The sequence below is a fragment of the Diceros bicornis genome, chromosome X, assembly GCF_020826845.1.
Source record: "Diceros bicornis minor isolate mBicDic1 chromosome X, mDicBic1.mat.cur, whole genome shotgun sequence".
Taxonomy (NCBI): Eukaryota; Metazoa; Chordata; class Mammalia; order Perissodactyla; family Rhinocerotidae; genus Diceros; species Diceros bicornis.
In genome coordinates this window covers 31,226,257-31,249,333 of record NC_080781.1, presented here as the reverse complement: position 1 = coordinate 31,249,333, position 23,077 = coordinate 31,226,257, and the positions used below count along the sequence as shown (strand labels likewise).

General features: G+C 37.5%; 1 protein-coding gene across 1 annotated transcript in view; it reads right to left on the bottom strand.

The window, feature by feature from the left end:
* CFAP47 (cilia and flagella associated protein 47) overlaps window positions 1-23,077 on the bottom strand; it is a 533,305-nt gene that overhangs the window by 307,551 nt on the left and 202,677 nt on the right. The window contains exons 31-33 of the mRNA XM_058535621.1: window positions 21,961-22,042; window positions 20,925-21,053; window positions 5,599-5,791 (exon numbers count right to left, since the gene is read on the bottom strand). Of these exons, the coding sequence (XP_058391604.1) occupies window positions 5,599-5,791; window positions 20,925-21,053; window positions 21,961-22,042 (404 nt within the window). The remainder of the gene's footprint in view (window positions 1-5,598; window positions 5,792-20,924; window positions 21,054-21,960; window positions 22,043-23,077) is intronic.

Genomic DNA, 23,077 nt, shown 5'->3' with positions numbered 1-23,077 from the left:
CAGCCCCTCTCGCCTCCCCAGATGTCGAGAAGTGGGACTCAAAGTTCCAACTCTCCAATCACAGGGTTGGTTCCCCTGGCAACCAGCCCCCTTGCTTAGGTGACCTGGGGCATTCCAAAAGTCACCTCCAAAGCATAAAAAAGATACCTTTATCTCTCTTTCTCTATCTCTTTATCTCTCTATCACTTAGGAAATTCCAAGGGTTTTAGAAACTGAGAGGAAGATCAAATACATATTTCTTATTATAATTCACAATATCACAAAATGTTAGTAGTAATTAATGCAATAATTTATCATTTCTTACAGGCCCTAGTGGTTTATTTCAGATGAAGTCATGTTTTGAGAATAATTCTTAATACCTTCTATTTGGTGATTTTGGTGAAAAAGAGAAAAACAGCCCCTGACACCTGAGAGGTTGCCTAGTATTATCAGCTGGGCGCTGGTATTGGTAGGAGCTGAGCTGATACTCACAGCCAGGTCATGTTATTCTCTGATTGAACATAAACAGTCTCACAGAACTACAAGGTCACACAAGGTCACTCTACCACTGTGATGAAATGGGACAAAACAAGAGCATTTCATAATCTCGTTTAAGCACAGATGAAAACAAGCTCATTGTGTAAACTACAAAATACCAAATATCCCTCCCTCTCCTGGCTAATATGAGTGACCACTGCTTTCTCGCCAATTAAAGAATTAGCCTCACTGTAGTCTTCTTTCCTCTAGATAAGATTTATTAAATTAATCATAGGATTACCACTGTCCTTGACAGCATACAATCAAGGCAAATCCCTGTTTCCTTGAACCTTTCCCCAATTTACCTAGCCAATGCACAAATCCCATCATGACTTTCATAACAATGTATGGTCTCCCTCATCGCAATAAGCATGAAAAGGAATTTGTTCAACTGCTGTTCACACTGGGAATGTGTTCCCAGTGGTCTCTGGCTGGAAGGCATTGACAGTGAGTAGGTAAGAATATGAAAGAAAGAGAAAGAATGTGGTATGGCTGTTGCTGAATTTTTACATCCTCCCTTTTCCAGGACACATGGTTATTGCCCTGGTTCACTGTGATTTATTGAACCACACTGCTAATCCATTGGATATGGTTTAACTTTCTGTTCTCACATTTGACTGCTTGGCATTTCTCTGAATTTAGTGCTGAGCTTCACACTAATCATGACTGCTACACATTGACTGACAGTCATATTCACAAAATAAAACATTCTAGATATAACATTAAAATGTCAGATTATACCATTTCTATTGTCTGTGTACATTTCAATCTTGCAAAATTGATGATTAATATTTAATGCTAAACATTAAAAGGCTAATTTGGAACTTCTGGAAAAAAATATAAAGTTCTTTGTAAATAATGACTATTTTTTGGTTTAACAAAGTTGAAAACTAGACACATTTTTTTTTTGAAACAGCCAATGCATACAAATTTAAGACCTCAACATTGGTTTTAAGAAGAGACAGCATTATTAAAAGGCCAATACAATCTCCCAAACATGTACTGAATATTGTTTACTTTAACAAACTATTATATAATAAATGAAATCAGGGGCGCCTTTAGACAGTGCATAAAAAATAAATGTTGCCAAACATACTAATAACTCTTCTCCACTAAAGAAAATAGAATAAAAAACAGTATTTTTCATTCGTAAGAACTAAAATTGTTACTTCATGAAAAAACGTTGAAATAAGCATGAGTTAAGTAAAAAGACATTATTTTGTAGAATAGAGCTCCTTTGAACAGACAGTTCAAAATGTTCCAATTCCAGGATTTCGTTAATGTGTATTCAAAAGAAAGTACTTAGTCCTGTCAGAAATTAAACTTTACAATACAAAATGGTCTGTTGCTGCTCTCAAAATTACCAGGTGACTACAGGATGATAAAATTTCCATTAGCCATCAAATGTAGCAATTGAAGCAAAGGGTCCAACGCAATCACATAGAGGATACTTTATCATATGTGTGATCTACTGAAGGAGACACTGTCACTACAGTGTCAAAAAATGGTCCATCAGTGAAAAACAAACTATAGCGTTAATGATAAGGGCGTAAGCACATACAATACAAAGAGCTACTGGGAACAGAAGGATGAGTGTATAAGAGCAAATGTACCTCCTGGCAAGTACTAAAAAGGTCTCCTATTTACATGAGACAGGCTATTCATCACATGGAAGATGCTTTTTGACTTCCACAACACAACAAATCACTACATGTTATGGATTTTCAAACACAGGATGGATACACCTTTTTTTATTCTTTTTTGCTGTTTTTTAACAGTTGCTCCCAGCAACCATCTGTAGTTAGGAAATGAAACTTTCCCAAACTTTGATTGACTGCCTGACACCATGTACTCTTGTGCAAATTCAGAGAAAGTCCAGGGTTAAGACATCTCAGTCTGCTCATAGTGTTAAATTCAGGTGTGCTGATCAAAAGCATGTGACTTTGGTACACTCCAATCCATGGACTTGCTGCTGCCAGACCAAATGCCCATTTTATCATAGCAGTCACCAGTTCAGCCATCTCCCAAGACTCTTCAAGGCCAACAGAATGAAGTCCTAAAACCTTGTCCTGATATTCAACGCCCTGGATGGCCAGGCCTCTGAGCCAACTGATTCCAACTTTCCTACTCGATACTCTTCAACATGCCTTCCTCTACCAAGAAGAAGTCTCTCTCACTTGTCACATCCTTCCTAGTTCCATCATTGCAAAGAAATTCTAATGAGAGAAATGTATCTAACCTGTCTTAACTGAGGTAGAGGTGCTGATAAAAAGACCTCAGCAAATATGTAATACAGAAAGAACCTGTCACGTTGGCTCCACTACTAAACTCTCAAGAATTTCTGAGAAATCCATAAACAACTAAAAAATTCTTTATTTGTTGCCCCATCGGGCTGATCAAGGACAAACTGTCCAAAAGGATGATTCTGCAGGCGCCAACTCATCAGTTTACCCAAAAAACGTGTAAGCAAGGCCTGTCTATTCTCTGTAATGTTTTCTCCTTCACTATTGAAGGATAATTTCACACGGTATAGAATTCTAGGTTAGTGGTTTCTTTTTTCCTCTCAACACTTTCACTCTACTCCCTTCTTGATTACATGATTTCCGAGAAGTTGGATGTAACTCTTATCTTTGGTCCTCTGTAGGTAAGGTATTTTTTTCCTTTGGTTTCTTTCAAGATTTTTTCTTTATCTTTGATTTTCTGCAGTTTGTATATAATATGCCTAGGAATAAAGTTCTTTTGGCATTTATTCTGCTTGGTATTCTCTGAGCTTCTTGGATCTGTGGTTTGATGTCTGATGTTAATTTGGGGACATTCTCAGCCATTATTACTTCAAAGAAATTGTTGTTTGAAGGATGAATTTTTTGGAAATATAATCGTTGAACAAATACTATTCTGTGAACAATTTAAAAGCACTGATGAAACCACTTTCTGTGATACTACAGCCTAATTGTTTCATACTTCAGCATACATCGGAATCACATGGAGGGCTTACCAAAACACAGATTGCTGGCCCTCACCCTCAGAGTTCCTCAATCAAAAGGTTTGGGCTGCAGTCCTATCCCTCTACAACACTACTGCATCAAGTGGTAAGCATGGTCAGATTTTACCAATGGAGTCGGGGTGAGCAGAGTAAGTGTCAGTATTGAGAGGTAGAAATCTGGGGCACTGAGTCTGACTTTTTCTCAGTCCACATTAACCTAAGTGAAATCTTTCATAGAGCCTCTCCTCATGGACCTCCACAATTACTAACCATGTAAACCTGTACTCAGGTACATACTGAACATGGAAAATGCCTCCTTCCACCTCAACCATTCAGCCTGACCCCTGCATTCATACCAGAAGGTACAAACTGATAAGCTAATATATATTCAATTATCGGGAATAAAAAATGTATAAAACCTAAATGTATCTCTTTAGTCATTCATTTATTCATTCACTAAATATTTGGTATCTGTTATATTTCAGGCACTGTTCTAGGCTCTGAGAATACAGCAGTGAACAACAAAACAGACAAGATTGTTCTTGTTAAGAAGCTCACATTCCACTGGAGGAGACAGACTATATATATATTATTTTGAAAAAATGCCATTGAGAAAAATAGAGCAAGAAAGAGAAGGACCAAAGGATATGCTATTTTAGAGAAGATATTGGGAAAGTTTCTCAGATAAGGTGATATTTGAGCAGGGACTTGGGAGTGGGAAAGGGAATCATGAAGATATCTAGGAAAAGAATGCTCCAAGCAGAGGGAATAGGAAGTGCAAAAGCTTTGCAAAGGCATGGGACTCAATGTTTTAAAAAACAGCAAAGGGATCAATGCCTATAATGCATTACTCTAAAAGATGCAGCAAACTCTTTCAAATTAACTTGTATAGACCATTCTGTTGGTAAAAATAGAATCATAATAATTTTATAACAAATGAACATATTAATTTCTAATATAGGTACATATTTAACACTGGTGAAAGTGTTACTCCTCAGTAATCAAACTAATTATCTGCACCTTGCTTTTTATATTTTTGGCCAAATACAGTTTTATAAGATATGAATCTTGTCAAATTGTACTTTCAAGTCAAACAGTTTGATATTATCAGCATGTCAATTAGAAGGTAATAAAATATTCTATGTCTACTGTTCTCTAATACGAATTTATCAATATCTCTCTTTCAATCTTGATGTCACTGTGTTTACTAAGGTTATGTCTTCAAGTTAACAGCAACTGTAACTCCAAGTCTCATTTTAAATCATATTCTTAATCTTCTTCTTACTTCTAAAGTTTACATCAAACTCTTGCGGGTTCAGTATAAAAATAAACTTAATTATTATATGTTAAAACATGACCCATTCTGAACATAACAGGTTTGTATGTACTTGGTGAAGAGGGGAGCTGAACTGAAGCCAAAGAAACAACCAATATGCACACTGTTGTCCTTCTCACTACAATCAACACTTATGATGGGAAAAAAAACACAGCTATACTAGCAAATTGGAACTTTTTCAAAAAGAATTTAGGGCTCTTGGGGTAGAAATGTATAGAGCCTCATTCCTGCAGGGCAGAACCAGAGAGTACCCACCTAAACACTGGAGCAGATCTATCTATGAAGACCCACTTGTCTTGGTATATGGACCTAATATGACCTACCTTCCCCCAAATTCATGAAGCATTATTGCACTTAGTTATTTACTGTCACAATGACATATAAGATGTTTTCTAGTCAATTTTCACTTGATCTCAACTAATTGTGTACAAGGTATGAGCAGTGTCACCTAAATTTAATACTTTATAGACCTGAAAATGCCAGCAATGATATTAAGGCTATCTGTCATTTCCAGGGCATCTCTACAGATTTTTTATCATTTATTCTTCAAAATAAATTGAAGAAGCATCTTTTATTATTTGCATTTTACATGTAAAGAAACTGATCTTGAGGATGTTAAGAGACATCCTTTTTTTGCAGAACAGAGAGTAAATGCTTGTCGTCAGGTCTAGAATCCATGGATTATTCTGAGTCCAGTTCCATGGCTCCTTCTACACTATCACACTGCAATCTGAAATAATTTATTTAAAGAAAAAAAACTCACCTTTGTGACAGTTTTTCCATATAATATGTCGGGTATTCTCATAATTTGTGTTCATCCAATTCAGCAGAATCCTTTCAGAATTAGAATATATGTTGCTGGATGAAAAACAAGAACTGACTTTTGGTGAATTTTGCATCTTTATGGGGGGCAGATTATTGCTGCAATGTGGTACAACCCGGGAAAGTACCAGAACCTGAAATTGGGTAAAACAGAGAGAGAAAAGTTTTACTAGACCTGAATGGCAAAATAAAAAATTAATATTTGAAAAGTAAATTAAAAAATATGACAGGTAGATAAATAAAGGAAGGCATCAGTATTTTCTGGTTAATTACATCCATTTAAGAGTAAAAGAATAGATCAGATGACCTCTTACTGCTCATTTGAAATTTCCAACTTTTTGCTTCCATAGCATCTAGTCTATAAGGCACCACACTATGTAATTTACAAGAAGAAGCTTATTACCTAAGGGTTCTGGTCACCAATTTCCTGTGTGTGTGTGTGTGTGTGTGTGTGTGTGTATGTGTGTGTGCGTGTGCGCACAGGGGTGGGGGGCTTCCCCGTACCACCAAGCAATTCTGGGTGTCCTGCAATTTGACTCAATTCTGACACTATCTACCCAGAGATAGCATCAGATTCCACAGGTTAAGGGCTCAGTCCCACAAGACTGCCCACCAATTCAGATGCCAGTCACAAGCCCTAGTTGTCACCTGTGCTTCTGACTGACTGGCTACAGATTGGAGGTTCCCCCTCCTTGGGTTTGATTATTTGCAAGAGCAGCCCACAGAGCTCAGGAAAGCCTTTTACTCACTAGATTACCAGTTTATTACAAAGCATATTAAACGATACAAATCAGCAGCCAGATGAAGAGAAATATAGGGGGAGGTCCCAAACAAAGAAGCTTCTGTCCTCATGGAGTTTGCAGCCCAGCATGGCAGCATGTGGAAGTGTTCTGGTTCCCCAACCTGGAAGCTCTCCGAACCCCTTCCTCTTGGGTTTTCACGCTGGCTTCATTACATAGACATGATTGATTAAATCACTGGCCATTGGTGACTGATTTAACCCCCAGCCCCTCTCTGCTCCAGCTCCCTGGAAGTGAGAGGGTGGGACTGAAATTTCTACCCCTCTATTCAGAGTTGGTTCTCGGGCTGGCATCTTTAGGTGTTTTCCAAAAGTCACCTCATTAACATAAACCCAGTAGTGGAGGAAAGAGGATTGTTATGAATAACAAGACATCCATTTCACCTTTACGGCTCTGAAGCCATATTTAAGGAACTGAGGATAAGAGACCAAATATTATAACAAAATATGCTCCCATTGTTCTTATCACTCAGGAAATTCCAAAGGTTTTGGGAGTTGTGAGCCAGGAACTATGGATGAAGATCAAATATATATTTTTTATAAATCACAATACTGAATTACTCAATTTAAAAAAATAACTAATTTGAGGACAGTTTTGTTTGAATGCCATTTCATTTAAAACACAAGGATCTGAAATGCCTTTCTTATTTCTTTGCCAGCTCATGTAATTTACAAAAGTAAAATTTCAAAAATCAAAGTAATAAATTGCCAAGTCATAACTAATGTTGATATTGATATTCATTCAAGAGGTCTGTTTTTTAAGATGACAGAAGTGTATACAATTTTGTAACTTGGCATATTTTTATCCTATATCATAAAATTTGGTCTCTTTACATCATAGCACCATTCACTACATGTATACCATATGTTTGATCATAAAGCTATGTATCTGAGTTTAAAAATAATTAAGCAATATTAAGTAAAGAACTCTGTGTCTGATCAGTAGAGTACTATAGCACAGAGCTACCCAAAGTGTCACTCTACTGGTTAGGTAGTAGATCACAAGCTGTCCATCCCATCCAGAACCCATTTATATACACATCAAGACTTTCTCAGTGAAGGAGTCAGAGCATTGGTTTACATTATAGTACAAGCTCAGCAACTTGGTTCATCCCAAATCTGTAACAGACCGTTCTCCAATGGCATGGGTGCAAAGACCACAATTTGAGTGACAAGTGCTGTAGAGATACCACTGGTACTCTGCCCATATCTCCTTAGCATTCACCTCCACATTCTGAAGGCTACTTATTGTTAACACCTACAAATCGCTGATGAAGGGCTTTTTTTCTGGCACAAGGAACCACATTCAGCCTCCAGAGCAAGGCAAGCCAGGAGTGTCAGAGGATTAATGACTCCAGAAGCAGCGCCCTACCAAAGATGGTCAGGGAATTGGTAGATATATACTCCAGCTTCCTCACCACTCCATTGGGATGAATCGGAGATTTATTCTACAATGTTTCCCACAGCTCCGCAGTGGGACTGAGCCTCAGTTACACAAAGTGGAACTTGTTGGAAACCACATCTGTTACTGGATTCCCTACATTCTTCGATTCAATTCCCTACTATAATACCCATGCTTCTTGGGATTACCTCTGAAATAAACTACTTGGACTCAAACACTTATCTCAGAGTTTGCTTCAAGAAGAATGCAATCTAAGACAGAACTTTCACAGTTAAGCACATGTTAATTGTAACTTTGGAAAAAAGTGCTCATTTCCTTACATATGACATATCTATACTATGTGGTGTATCAAATGGCTACAGTTCAAAACTTATTAAAATACCTTTGAGAGTGCCAAAACTGTTCTTTTTTCTACCACTATGGGAACTATTTTAAAATTTCATTAAGAAACCCATTTCTGAATTTTGGATATTTATCTCACACATGTCTAATAAAAATAGTCATTCATAAACGTGAATTGCATCATTCAAGTATTTTTGATAGAAGTGGAACAAAAGTACCTTCTTCTTTCTTTCCGGCAGTTATATGATCTAGAGCTCCTAAGTTTCAAACGACATATTCTATAACAATGCAATTAGAAGTCTGTGAAAAGAACCCTTTCCCCTTTCTCAGGGAATACCAAATGATGAATCATCTGAGTAAAGATAAATGTTTGGGGCTAATAACCTAGTATGGCTCAGGATTCATTTGTCATCGTTTACCTTCACTCAGCAAATGAGACAAGATCTGCAAGTGACCCCTGACTAAGAACATGGATTTGATGACGGACCCACACGAAGGATGAGTATGACCTTTAACACAAGAAGAGCCACCACCCTGAGTATTTAATTCTATAGCAGTGCTTCTAAAACTATCAGTAGTGAAAGACTTGTTAGTTTTTACTCTGCCACAAAATGGTAATTTTGTAAAATATTCTAAAGGTAATTTTCTAGAAAAACGAAATGAAGTATAAAAACACATATAAAATAGAAGACTCCATCACATGCAAATCCAAATCCACTTTGTGCAAGAAGTGTTACTATTTTTTGCTTAATATCCAGTCCACACAGTGTGAGTTAAAGGCATGGAATGAGGATTACATAGGCCAGAACACCTTGTTGGCTGTGCCAGCTAATCCATGAACTTTGGGTAAATCAGTTTTAGTGATGTGTACTCAGGAAAGCCTTTCTGGCCCTTACAAAATGTTGTTTGGATGTCCTTCATTTTTGTTAAAGGTCTGATTCAAGAAATGAGAGTGATAGCACCCCTTCAAAGTCAACAGATTGGCCACATGATGAAACATAGTCCTTGGCTATCCTACTATGTGACAAGAAAGTATTTTGAAGACTCAAAAACAACAATGACAGAACTACTAATAATAGTGTATCTTTTGGGTTCTGCACCCAATTTCAATATGTGGAGGGGACAGGGGTTTCTCCACATCAACAAGCAATTCTCAGACACCAGCAGGGTGTCCTACAACTCAACTCAATTCTGACACTATCTACCTGGAGATAGCATCAGATTCCACAGGTTGAAGGCTCAGTCTTACAAGACTGCACCACCCCCCACCTCATTTCAGACGCAAATCGCAAGCCCAGGCTGTGACCTATGTTTCTGACACACTGGCTATCCATTGGAGGTTCCAATGACCCCCTTCTAGGCAACTCAATTCAGACACCAGTTGCAAGTCCAGGTTGTTAACTGTACTTCTAACCGACTAGCTATAAATCAGAGGTTCCCACAACCCCCTCCTTGGCTTCGATTAATTTGCTAGAGAGGCTCACAGAACTCAGAAACATTTTACTCACTAGATCACCTGTTTATTATAAAATACTGTAATCGAGGAACAGCCAGATGGAAGAGATGCATAAAGCAAGGTATGTGGCAAGGGGTGTGGAGCTTCCATGCTCCCTGCAGGTACGCTATTCTACCCGAATCTCCACATGTTCACCAATCTGGAAGCTCTCTAAACACTGCCCTTTTTGGGTTTTTATGGAGGATTCATGACATAGCCATGACTGATTAAACCACTGGCCACTGGCAAGTGATTCAACCTCCAGCCCCTCTCCCTTCCCCGGAGGTCCTGGGGGGTGGGGAGGACTGAAAGTTCCAACCCTCTAATCACATGGTTCATTCCTTTGTTGACCAGCCCCCATCCTCAGCTGATCTGGGGTTATTATAAAAGTTACACTATTAACATTAACAAAAGACATCTTTATCATGTGCATCACTTAAGAAATTCCAAGGGTTTTAGGAGGTCAGTGCCAGAAATGGGGACAAAGACCAAACATATATTTCTTATTATAAACCACAATATCACAGTTGACAAGAGATTTTCACATATTGGGGTATATGAGGTAGCTATTCTGGTTCAAAACAGATTTGGCTTGAACTAAAGAAGCCTGATTTATCGCCTATCAAACATACATTGTACATCTGCTTTAACTATTAAAATAAAGAGTGCATTAAACATTATCTCAAAGTGAAAGAATGTACTCCTTTAAGATAAGATTGCATACTTCTACAATGCCAGTAACGGTAATGCCCATATTAGTACTCTTGAAGATGAGTTCACTTTCCTGGACATCAGGATCTCGTTGACCTGCTAATTTGCAACAGAATACCTCTTTGAAACATTGATGAATATGCATCCTGGGTGTGTTTAATGTATGTTCTTTGTTCTAAAAAGGTATAAGACTGTACTGAAAACCATGCCTCTCCCTGGAATGCTTTCTTCCTTTGTGGAAACTGCCTTCCCGGGTTATAATCCTCACTTTGGCTCAAGTAAAACTCACCTTATCTCTCTTATCTATAGAATGGTTATCGGTTATTTTGCATCAACACAGTATATCATTGTCATATGCACTTGCAGTTCCACGTGAATTCTGCTACTATATTTGGCTTATTGTTTTTCAATGACAAATTTATTACGTGTTATTTTCATCTATTTTGCCAATTGGCATAGAAAACAGATAACAGTTTTAATCTTTTCAGTGTACATAAAAATCTCTGGATTTTCTTAGACTATTTAGATAGTTGGACTTGTTCTGAAGAATCATCTGGAATAGGTCTATGTTGATCAGAAGGAAAGAATCAATAGCCAGTTTATGATCATTCTTTTAAACTTAGGGATGCCTGGTGGTTTAACACTTAGTTGGAGTCTCTTTACACCATTAACTCAAGGAATTGATAGGAGTATGCCATATCCAAGTTAACTGAGAATCCAGTTGAGAATCATATACTGGACCAAGCACCCACACCTCATTTTCAAGATTTTGTGTTAAGTAATGAACGATTGTTCATGAGGAGGAGCAGAATATGCCTCCCCAAAATGTGCCACTTTGGCATGTGGATTGTTTTGAGCTGAAGGCAATTGAGACCCAGCCAACTCAAGAAAAGCTGAGTCTCTTTTTAACTGCCTAAAATAATTTAGATAGGAGGCCTGTACCAGGAAGAGTTATTACCAGAGATAACTTTTTATATCAGAAAGACTTATCTGCAGGGCATGGCAAACATTTGTTTACCAAACATTTGCTCTTCTCATCTTCCTGTGAATTGTCTTCCTCCCCTTTGAAGCCCCAGACCCCTACCCGCTTCTCCTTAGCTCAGGATGGTATTTAAGCCACAATTTCCTGACTGCCTTTGAGTTTCATATTTTTATGGGGCTCTCACGTGCACATAATTTGTTTTTCTCCTGTTAATCTGTCTTATGTCAATTTGATTATTAGACTAGCCAAAGAACCTAGAAGAAAAGAAAGGAAAATTTCCCACCCCTACACTCATCACCCTGAGGGTGCTGCATGACTAGAAAACTGAAAGGACCTCAGACTGAAGCTTTCCCTGAATTGAAGTGGTCCATGCCCACTAGGCTCCATCTTTGTGACCACTGCTGATCTGAGTGAGTTTGGAGTGAGTGGGACACTAAAAGCTATGCTCTGAGTGATAAGGCCTCCACTTTGCTGCTGTTGTGCATTTTATGTTGTTACCTATCTTGTATACTTCCTTACAGCTAAGTTAACACATTGCTCTGTGAAGTCTATTGTATTTGACACTTTTGATTGTCAAACCAAACCCAAGACCATGCTGCTGGTGAAGCAAAGTAGGTCGTATATGTCTGACTATGCAGAAGACAACATTTCCAACATATTTTTGCCTACAGACTGGGATAAGTTAGACACTAGCAATCAGTTAGCAATGAGCTGAGTTTTCCCACAGTCTTTGTGCCCAAAGGAGGGAAATTTTCTTGAAGGATTTAAAGGACTCTGGTATCCTCAATTATGGCTGACAAGTGGATTTTGAAATATCATACCTATCATGGATTCTTACTGTGCTACAATAAAGATGAAAATCAGAGCATATGAAGTAACAACTCACCTATCCAAATCTCAGCTATGCTTGAAGACCTCACAGAGGCAGGCCAGCAAGCACATAATATATATGTAAATATTCTGAGCTACAATCTGTGAAGTCTCAAAGTCCATAAGTTAACTTTCTTCCACTTAATTTATAAAAATCTATTTGTGCACTTTAAGTCAGTGCCAATTTGCTTTTATCTTACAGAAAATTTTAATAAACTTGATATCTAGTTTCTTAGGCCACACAAATTATAAGTAATAGGAAAAGGAACTACTGCAGGCAGGCACATTGACAACAGTGATGAAAAGCAAGAGGTAATAGTCACATGACAAGAGAATAAAGAAACAAACTATTAAAAGATAAAAAATAATCCAAGTGTCTGAGCACCACTCAGAGGAGAAATAGGCCTGTATACAGTCCTGTGATCACCACTGTACTGGATACTGAGGTAATACAAATGTTTCAAACACTAATTACATTCTATGTAAGAGGTAAGAAGGTCTAGAGCTATTCCTTTACTCAATTATTATGTATTGAGTGCATAATACAATGCCAGTTACCGTGCTTAGAAATGGGAACATGACAACGAAACAATGCAATCTCTAGTTAAAGTATATTCAGAAAGATATTTACTCTTAAATGGTTGAATTTCAAAAAATTTAAAAAGACAAAGTGTAAACGGTAGAACAACAACAAAAAATGCTACCAAAGTTAACTTCTCTTCCAAAGTTTCCAAAGAATCAGGTTATATCACACCTGCATTTGTGAGCGTTTCTGCCTGGTCTAAAATTCAAGCTGTTATTCCACTAGGATATGGCTCTTATATTTTTAGACCATATTTAAGGAAAATGATATTTTAAAAATAATGATTGGTCTTATAGTGAACAAATAGCACAGCAATAAAAAATGTGAAGTATTTCCCCATCAAAAAAAAATTAAATAACATGTAGAACAGGACATGAGCTCAAATTTTAATTTTACTAATCTGTTACAATTTCACGGAAGGTTCTAAACTGTGTACAAATTATTGTAGTGAATCTTAACTCAAAAATATATCCCAAAAAGGCACAATTAATTTAAGTAGGAATCAGCAAAAGTTAGATCAGATTTAATTTCTAGAAGTTTATATTTCCATTGATCAGATTGCTTAAGTGGAAGGATATAAGTAATAAACATTGTTCAAACATACCATAAATGTTTGTCACCATAACAAAACTTCGTGTAATCATTTAAGTCTAAATACTATCAGGATCACAAATTTGTTGTAAAGAGAATATAATTTAATTCCATAGGGTGAGAACTACAAAAAAATTTTTTTAACAAGAAAGGAAGAGAGAAAGAAAATTTAAAAAGAAGTATTCAGTCTTGCTCATCAACAGCCCTATTAAAGAGGACCACAAGAGAAGTGATTTTGAGGGGGAAGATACAAGTTCCAATTAAGACAGGAGGTTGAGAGACAGCTCCAAGAGACTGAGGCTACAGGGGAGTTTTCTGGCAGTGGCAGGCACAGCATCAATCTGATCTCAGCTCTAAGGCACTGCACACATCATCCACGGGCATCACTGCCAGGGGTTCCAGGAAACCTGAGATGTATCTGTTCCTAATTTAAAAATAAAGTCTGCAGGCTCAGAAATCCCTGTTTCCTTTGTCTTCTCACTCCCATTATCCATGGTGGCTCCTGGCTCCTTAATCATTTGTATCAAAACCCCTTCCCTCTCAGCCATAGCTATGTGCTAGTTTTTCTCAGAACAGCCCTCCTTTCTACTTGAAAGAGCAAAAGGATGACATCTTACTGAGAACACCACAGTGTACCAACACAAGTCCAAAAGCTCTTGCATCTACACTCACTTTTCTTCCTTCCCTACAGCCACAGAAGAGGAGCTACCCCTTCTCTTGTACGGGGTACCAGGCCTTCTCATATTTCTAGGGACAGTCCTGTGTCAGTGCTCTTTTTTAGCTTTTGGACCTTTAACTTCTCCCTCTCGACCAGTTCTTTATCAGCAATATCTAAACACGTGCACATACACCCAGCTTTTAGAGAGCTCTCTCAAACTTGGATTCCTCTTAATTCTTTTATCTGTTCCCTCTACCAGTAACAACTCTTGAAAGAGTTTTCTACCATCTCTGTCTGTACTTTCTTTCATTTCTTTTCCTCATCAAACCAAAGCTCCCATAATGACCTTCCCCAACTCATCATTACCACCACACCCTGAAAGTGCTTTTGGCACCTTTGTGGTCTAATACGAGAGAGAATTTTTTTTTTTTTTTTTTTGTGAGGAGATCAGCCCTGTGCTAACATCCGCCAATCCTCCTCTTTTTTTGCTGAGGAAGACGGCCCTGGGCTAACATCTGTGCCCATCTTCCTCCACTTTATATGGGACGCCGCCACAGCATGGCTTGCCAAGCAGTGCGTCGGTGCGCGCCCGGGATCCGAACCAGCGAACCCCGGGCCGCCGCAGCGGAGCGCGCGCACTTAACCGCTTGCGCCACCGGGCCGGCCCCTACGAGAGAGAATTTTTAATCATTATCCTAAGCAACCTCTCAATTTCATCTGATACTGTTAACTATGTCCTCTCTCAAAGGCTCTCTTTCCTCTTTGTTCATGATACCATAAAGTGTTACTGCTATCTTTTTGCCTATTTCAGGCTTTTTTGCAGGATTCTCTTCCTTTGCCTATTTAAATGCTGGGTTTCTACAATATTGGGTTTCTAACCTACGCCGTCTTTTTTTTTTTTTTTTTCACTTTATAGCTGTTTTCTCGCAATTTCATCCCCTATAGACCATTAAATATGCATTAAGAAACCACACAGGCCACCAATTTTCGTAATTCAAAAATAAAGATTCACCACAGTATTGAGAACATTATGTTAGTGGTAGTAATGAGTATAATTACAGCTTTGTATCAGTGAGATGAATGATATTGTTACAATCTCTATCAAAGTATCTACATCTACCTAGATGATGAATATATTGAGCTCTATATCACTTTATATATTCCGTAAGATTCTTTTCTTACTCTCTATTTCTACTAAATGAGAAAATCCTGACTCATAATATAGGTTAACAGAATGAGTGCTCAGTTCGTTATGGATAGCCAAGCCCAACATGAAGCTAGAAATTATAAAGATATTTTTTATTAAAATCTACTTTCAATGGTGACAAATGGCAGTTAGACTTTGAGTGCTCCAACACGATGTAGTCTTCACAGAAATTGAAATATAATGATGCACACCTGAAATTTATATAATGCTATAAACCAATGTGACTTCAATAAAAAAAAAGTAAATAAATAATCTACTTTCATATACCAATCAAATGCTAACCTAGTTGACAGTCAAAAGCAGAAGGTAAAAATACCCAACTCAGGAAATAGCGTTAAAGGTAATAATATTCTACTTTTCAATGGCATTCACCTTCGGGAAAAGTTTCTGCAGCTTCCGGACTTCAATAACCTGTATATAACCTATATAGTGTCTGTGCAAATTAGAAAATGGCACCCCCTCAGAGAGGATGTTATCCTGATGGTACCCTTATTTAAAGTAAAAGGCCCCCCTTACTTCGGTGAGACACAGCTTAGACCAAGGTCTCTAGTCTTGGCAAGCAGCATGTAAGCTAGGTTTCAGCACCCAATCAACTCAGCTGTGCAGAAACTACACAATCATATTCAGCTTATCTGTCCATTCAACAACTAGATATATTATTTCTCCAATAAATCTTGGAAAAAGCAAAACCTCTGATGCTTTAGTCATTTGTACCACATTGAAAACCATGATATTCAAATCCTAAAGGTATATGCCCAGTGTATCCAAGACATGGAAAGCATCACTTGATGCATAATTTGAGTCAGCCACTTAAAATAATGAAAATGATACATGCAGAAAAACATCAGTGCATCAGTGCTATGAAGATATTATTTGTAATCTCACTCCTATTGGAAAAATGCATGTGAAAGTGACTTTCCCTTCATAACTAGCATGTTTCAATATTGTAAAGAAGGATCTTGAATTCACAGAGATCACAATGAAATTGTGTAACTCAGTAGCCTTACTTTCACAGTAGTTAGAATTTTTTCTATTCCCTTTAACATTGAATTTAGAACAAAATATTTTTTTTTTTTTTCTGAGGAACATCAGCCCTGAGCTAACATCCATGCCAATCTTCCTCTTTTTGCTGAGGAAGACTGGCCCTGGGCTAACATCTGTGACTATCTTCCTCCACTTTATATGGGACGCTGCCACAGCATGACCTGACAAGTCGTGCATCAGCGCGGGCCCGGGATCTGAATTCGGGCCGCCAGTAGCTGAGCATGGGCACTTAACTGCTATGCCACGGGGGCCGGCCCCCAGAAAAGTATTTTTAATCACTCACATTTCCCTATGAATAAGGGTTCATTTGCAACACCTTTTCTTGTTGTGACCAATGGCTCATTCCCTACCAATATATACCACCAATGGATTTTCTCCATCCTACATTACAAATTAATCTTTAAATGACAAGGAATCACTCCTCCTAAAGCATGGGCCTTCACTGGTAAAGAGAATAAAATGTCATGATTTACTTCTTTCACATATGTTTATTACATACATGCAAAGAGTTGTTCATATGTTCCCTACACATGGTTATATCCAACCAAAACATGCAACATTTGCTATCCACGTGGAAAATAATTGTGTTTCCATATTGCATGCCACTGATATTATGGGACACCCTGCAAAGCCATTTAATAAAAGAATTTCACCAATTTTGTTTCCTCTCCAATCATATTTTATTGAAGCTCATTTTAAATATTCCTCAGAAATATGATCCCTTGTACCATTTTTGTTTGTTTTCTACAGAGACATGCAATTCTGAATAATGCCTCAGTAGAACTGGTGTCTTGCCTACCTTTAGTAACAAATACTCCACTTTTATTATAGAGATGTTTTGAACTGGTTTGCGGAAAACGTGTTTTATTAACCAGAAAGATGACTGTTCTTTGCTTAAAAATATCAAAAATTTGATAGAACTGTGCCGCTATTAAAAAAAGAAACTTTATCAGACAGTACACTAGGAACAAATAAATAGTTTAAACTTATTATTCAGATATTTATTTCTGATTACCTTTTTCTTTTTCAGATACTTCTGTAAAAACATCATATTCACTTCTTTCAGCACATACAGATTCATCTTTTATATTCACATGAAAGCTCTACTCATAATTTACATCTAGAACAGCATTCTGAGTTTGAGTGTTTCTGTTATTGTTTTTCACCTCTCTTATGCTTCAATGACCCATTTTTTAGCCATCAATACATTTTTGTGAATGGGAATATGATGCAAGAAAATAGCAACAATTAAACATACAAATTTAACAAGCAAAAATAACCAAACGACACAAAATCAAATTGGGGGAGATAAACTATATCCTGTTATCTAAACTAGCCAAGAAGAACTCACAAAGGCAGTCCCGGAGTGCACGCATGACCTCTAAGAATTCCACAATTAGAACCTAAAGAGTTTGTGTGAAAATCACAATCTTCTATTTCTTTCTTTTTTTTTTTTTGTGAGGAAGATTGTCCCTGAGCTAACATCCATTGCCAGGCTTCCTCTTTTTGCTGAGGAAGTTTAGCCCTGAGCTAACATCTGTGTCCATCTTCCTCTATTTTGTATATGGGCTGCCGCCACAGTACTGCTTGATGAGTGGTGTATAGGTCCGTGCCCGGGATCCAAATCTGTGAACCCTGGGCCACCGAAGCGGAGCACACGAACTTAACCACTACACCACCAGGCGGGCCCCATAATCTTCTATTTCAAACTTGTGAAACTCACCTCAACAACATTGCTTACTTTTCCAAGTGAAACTGCCAATCCACTTCTGATTTAACCGAGCACCTAGAGCTACCTATGTTTTAGACACACTATATGGAGAAGCACAGCTCTGCAGATGATCTAACTGGGCAATCTTATCCATCCCTATGACTTTATTGTTGAATCAGTGAAGAATCCTAAATATGTGCTGCCACCCAAATCTCTTGCCTGATTAAAAGATACACCTACCTGGTAACCACACAGAGCACCCCCACAGAAGGACAAAAATTAATTTATCATGTCCTCTTGCCCTGTCTCACCCTGCACCTCCAACAAAATCCTGTTTTATTATCCTTTGTCTTGTATTTCAGTGACTGGGATCAAACTCTGTTCATTCACCCAAGCAAGAAACTCACTGTTATCCTTGACCTCTATGTCTCCTTGACCCCTAAGATCTAGTCATCTGCCAAGTTCTATTGAGTTCTACTCCTAATATTTATGAAAGCTACCCTTTCCTCATTTTTCCCACTATCACCAGCATTCCCAGCACCAGACACTTAAATATATCCCCAAACAGTTTCCACACTGTACTACAGTGATTTCTCTAGAATGCAAAGCTGAGTATGCCAACCTTAACTTTAAAACCCTTCAACTGCTCTGTACTGACCTTGTGCTAAAATCCATAAAGTCCAGACTCCTTGGTTTGGCTTATGGAGTCAACCACAACCTAATTTCTGACTGGGATCACACTCCACTCCTCTTACCCCCAGTCATACTGTGTTTATTCCTCAGAACATACCATATTCTATCTAACCTCAGGCATTTCCACACTAAATTCCCTTTGTGTTGAAAAATGTTATTGCCCCACCCTGCAATAAAACTCATCTACCACCTTTACACAAATTCTATTATCCCTCTCTCTGTCCTATGTCCCACCTTGCCTGGCAACTCCTAGTCATTTCTCAGGGCTCAGTTTAAATTGATCTTCTTTCTGGAAACCTTCCCCAAGGCACAGGAAAGTTAAGTTTCTCTCTATGTGCACTCAACCTTAGTTCTTTGGGATTACCTTGTCATAACATTTGTTATACTTGCTTATAATTATATACATTTAGTTGCTTACATACTCCAGGACACAAAACCCTTGAGGAGACAGACTATATCAAGGTTACTCTTATACCATCAGAGTCCAGTATAGTACCTGGACTATAATAATTGTTGAACAAATTCATTCAACACATATTTGTTGAGCATCTATTATGCAGCTGAGACACTATTAAGTTCTCAGTTTGCAAGTGATGCCTGCTTTTTCTAAATTGATAGACTTATAGGTTGGGGAAGATGGATTAAATGAACTAAACATACACATGCATGCATGCATGAATGAATAAATGGATGAGTGAATAAAATTCACAAACCGAGATTAGGACTAGTTTGTCCATAAAGCACGGCATTTGCTGCTATTCTGTTTTGGAGTTGCTCCTCTTTATTAGTGGGCAAAATTATAGATTATGCAGCCTGGAGATAAAGAAAAGAAGAAAATGTCTTTTCCAAAATCTAAGTTTGGCTGAGAGTCACAAATACCCTCATACATTCTTCTGGGAATTATTCAAGAAAAGACAGGATTTCTCCTCTTGACATCCAGCAAGAAAGACAAAGCAGGTTGATGCGGGAAGAAGAGGAGGAGAGGAGGAGTAAGTGGGAATCATGCAGCAGAAGGAACTCTCCAGAGAGCAGGCATCGGTGGCTGGCTGCAGTGGAGACTTCAGACTGCCAGAGGGCAGCAAGAGGGCCCTGGGGTCCTGGGTCCCAGCAGAGAACAACAAGGAAGAAATAAACTTTACCCACATCAGATGGTTTTATATGGCCAAAATTGAGTGATCTTGGAATAAAGTATGTATGACTGCAAACTTTCGTTTCCTCATCTCTAAACTGGAGATTACTGGTTGTGAACATCAAACAAATTCACATTTAAAAAGCATTTTGTGACAGATACTTACATATACTACTCACTATTTAGCTTTTACTTGTCCTTTTCCTTGAGTAACTAATTGCTATTCTATTTAACTTAATTTCTTCTTCATTTTACCTCCCTGTCCTACAGCTCACCTTATCTGTGGTTGCAACCTACGAGGACAAAGCAAAAGCCCCACTGGTCTTAGTGGGCAAGATCTATAGTGCCACATCTGGAAACCTAGGGAATGATTCCTGGGACTGAAACCAGCACGTGTTCAAGCAATAAAGATATAAGGTGTACAGGCACAATTCATGTTATGTTAATTTACCCACACATGCAACTTGACATGAAGTAAATCGGAGAATCTCACCAACATCTGGTCCCATCTACAGCTGCATGAGTCCTAGTGAATATCTTTCCAGAATAACTTTATAGCAAGCATCTACTATGTATTAGAGGTAGAGACCATAATTTTCACCAACATCCATTCTTTAATCCTTCCTTTTAGTACGAGAATATGCCTATAGCTACCAATTTTAGAGACTACATCTCTCAACTTCCCTTGAAGCTGGTGTGCTCATGTGACAAAATTTTGACCAATGGAATGTGAAATGGAAATGATGCATTTTTCAGGTGACATCCTTAAAACGTATTTACTTGTCCTCCTCTACTCCTTTATCTGCTCTTCCTTGTTCTGAGAAATTGACCTAGAGATGAAAACCCAGTACTGAGGATAGAAGAGACACCCCACTATCTCGAAACTGCTTGCTTCTTGACAGTTTCATGAGAAAGAAAAATAAAAATTCTATCACATTTGAGACACTGTGTTTTTGAATCTTTTACAGCAGCATTACCTATACCTTAACTAATGCACTATTCATTAAATCAACCAAAAAACCCAGCAGTCAATAAGAGTGGAAACGTTACCTTGTATGTCTGAAGGAATACATCCGTCCATGCCCGTTTACTCCAGGCTTCAAACTTACTCATATCTATAACAATAGAATGCTCTTCCTTAGGTATACAGGAACTCGCAGGCAAGGTATTAGTGGAAGACTTTAAGAAATAAAACATTACAAGATGAATTAAAATGCAAGGCAAATGTAAGTCCAAAGTTTTAACTACTTAGTTAGCATATAAGTTTTTTTTTTCTTTTTATAAAACTTTTGCATGCCCTTTTTTTACATTCATCATGACCTTTAATTCTCCACGTGCCAATAATAGAAACTACCAACACAGGTAACTTTCTGGAACACACAGCCCCTTACTGAGGTCACAAATGTATTCATTCAATGCATCTACTAGCTCACTCTGTGGCCGAAGTGGCAGAATGAGATGCAAAGTTATTCTGAATTCTGAGTCCTTTGGATTAAGCCACAGGAACTCAGCAGAGTGCCAAAGAACAGGCCCCTGGCTCTCTCACTCATGCCTTGTGGTGAAGGTAGTAACAGTGCCACAACTAAAGTAGAGTTGCCTGAATGCTTGTAGGCTTCTCAAAACAATTCCCCTTCTCAATAGGTTTCCATAAAACGAATTGTATACTTTGAAAAAATACTATGCATATCTTGCTTAATTTCTCTCTATTCTCCCCTAAAATTAAAGAAGGTTAGTGGCAAGTGGTTGGGAAATTAAACCAGTATTTTCTTTGGAAGATATATATTCTAAAAATTTAAAAAAAAATTTACATAAGCATACACCATTCTTCATTTCTAAATTCCCTAAAAGAAACAATTATTTATGTATTTAAGAAAGTCAGGTAATCATTTCTGCATAGGAACTCCACTGAAATTTTTAGACAAATACAAAAAAATATATCTATGAGCTATCCAGAGAGACATAATCCTTAGGATATTTCATAAATAAAAAATCAAGGATTCTAAAATGGAATCTTCTGGCAAAGACTGAAAACCAGAAAATTCAATAATAACTGTGCAGATTGTTCCTAGAAATTATATTCCCTTACTGTAATTTCAATCCACTTCTTATAATCTTCTGGTTCAAGCAGAAATTCTGGCAGTACATGAGAAATACATGCTCCTTGAGTACTAAAATTGAAAAAGAAAATTAAATCATTATAGCATAATACTCAAGATCCATATATCACTTGCATTTGAACTTCAATTACATTATTTCAATGTCATATAGTTTATGTTTATTGAATTTTAATTTTCAAATTTAAAATTTACATAATTAATTTTCAAAATTTCCTGTAACAATGAAATGTGTTTCCTTTAGAGAACTGATTAATGAGAAAGAACTTACTAAGTGCCTATAATCATTCACATCTACTGTTATATGTTAACGGGATATAGAGAGTTATATGACTCGGCCTCTATTGCCCAAGGCACTAACCATTTTATTGTTGTTATAATATCATAAAATTGGAAAATATGTGGAAAAAGTCTGAATACAATAAAACATCTAATAAATAGGTCATTAGTCACTCAATGTTCATTTAATGCCTATCACTATGTATGCCTAAACATAGAAAACCCCCAATACAACATAATCCACACTTACTTTTCCAAAGAGAATATCCAAAAATTGTGGCCTCTTTGATTATATAAACTTGTAGTATATCTGAAGCAACAAATATCTCTTTATATTATTTTATACATTTAAAAGCATATGTATATAGTTTATTACATTTAAGATTATATCATTTTTTCACTGTCAAATTTCTTGAAATATTTTTATCCAAACTCTTCATATGCATGTCCATCACCACCAGAACCACTTTATAGACATCTAATACTGTTTTGGCAGGAATGTTTCCTAGTGGGGATATGGGTGTTTAGGTCTAACTCATTTAGTGAGCACAGAACACCATTCACTGTAAGCATTTAACAGAGAAGAATGTCACATTTAGTATTCAACTCTGGAGAAACCCTCAGCAGTTTGCAGTCCTGTAACTACTGAGAAGCGGGAAAAAGAAAAAGCAGAAAGGAGCCTGAAGATGATTCTGAAAGCTCAAACCTTGAAGACGGCACAGATGAATATGTGAAGAGAGAAGTGAGGAAGGGAACCCTGTGTGGGCGGAAGCAGTGAACACAGTTCTTGAGTTATTAAGTCTGAAGTGG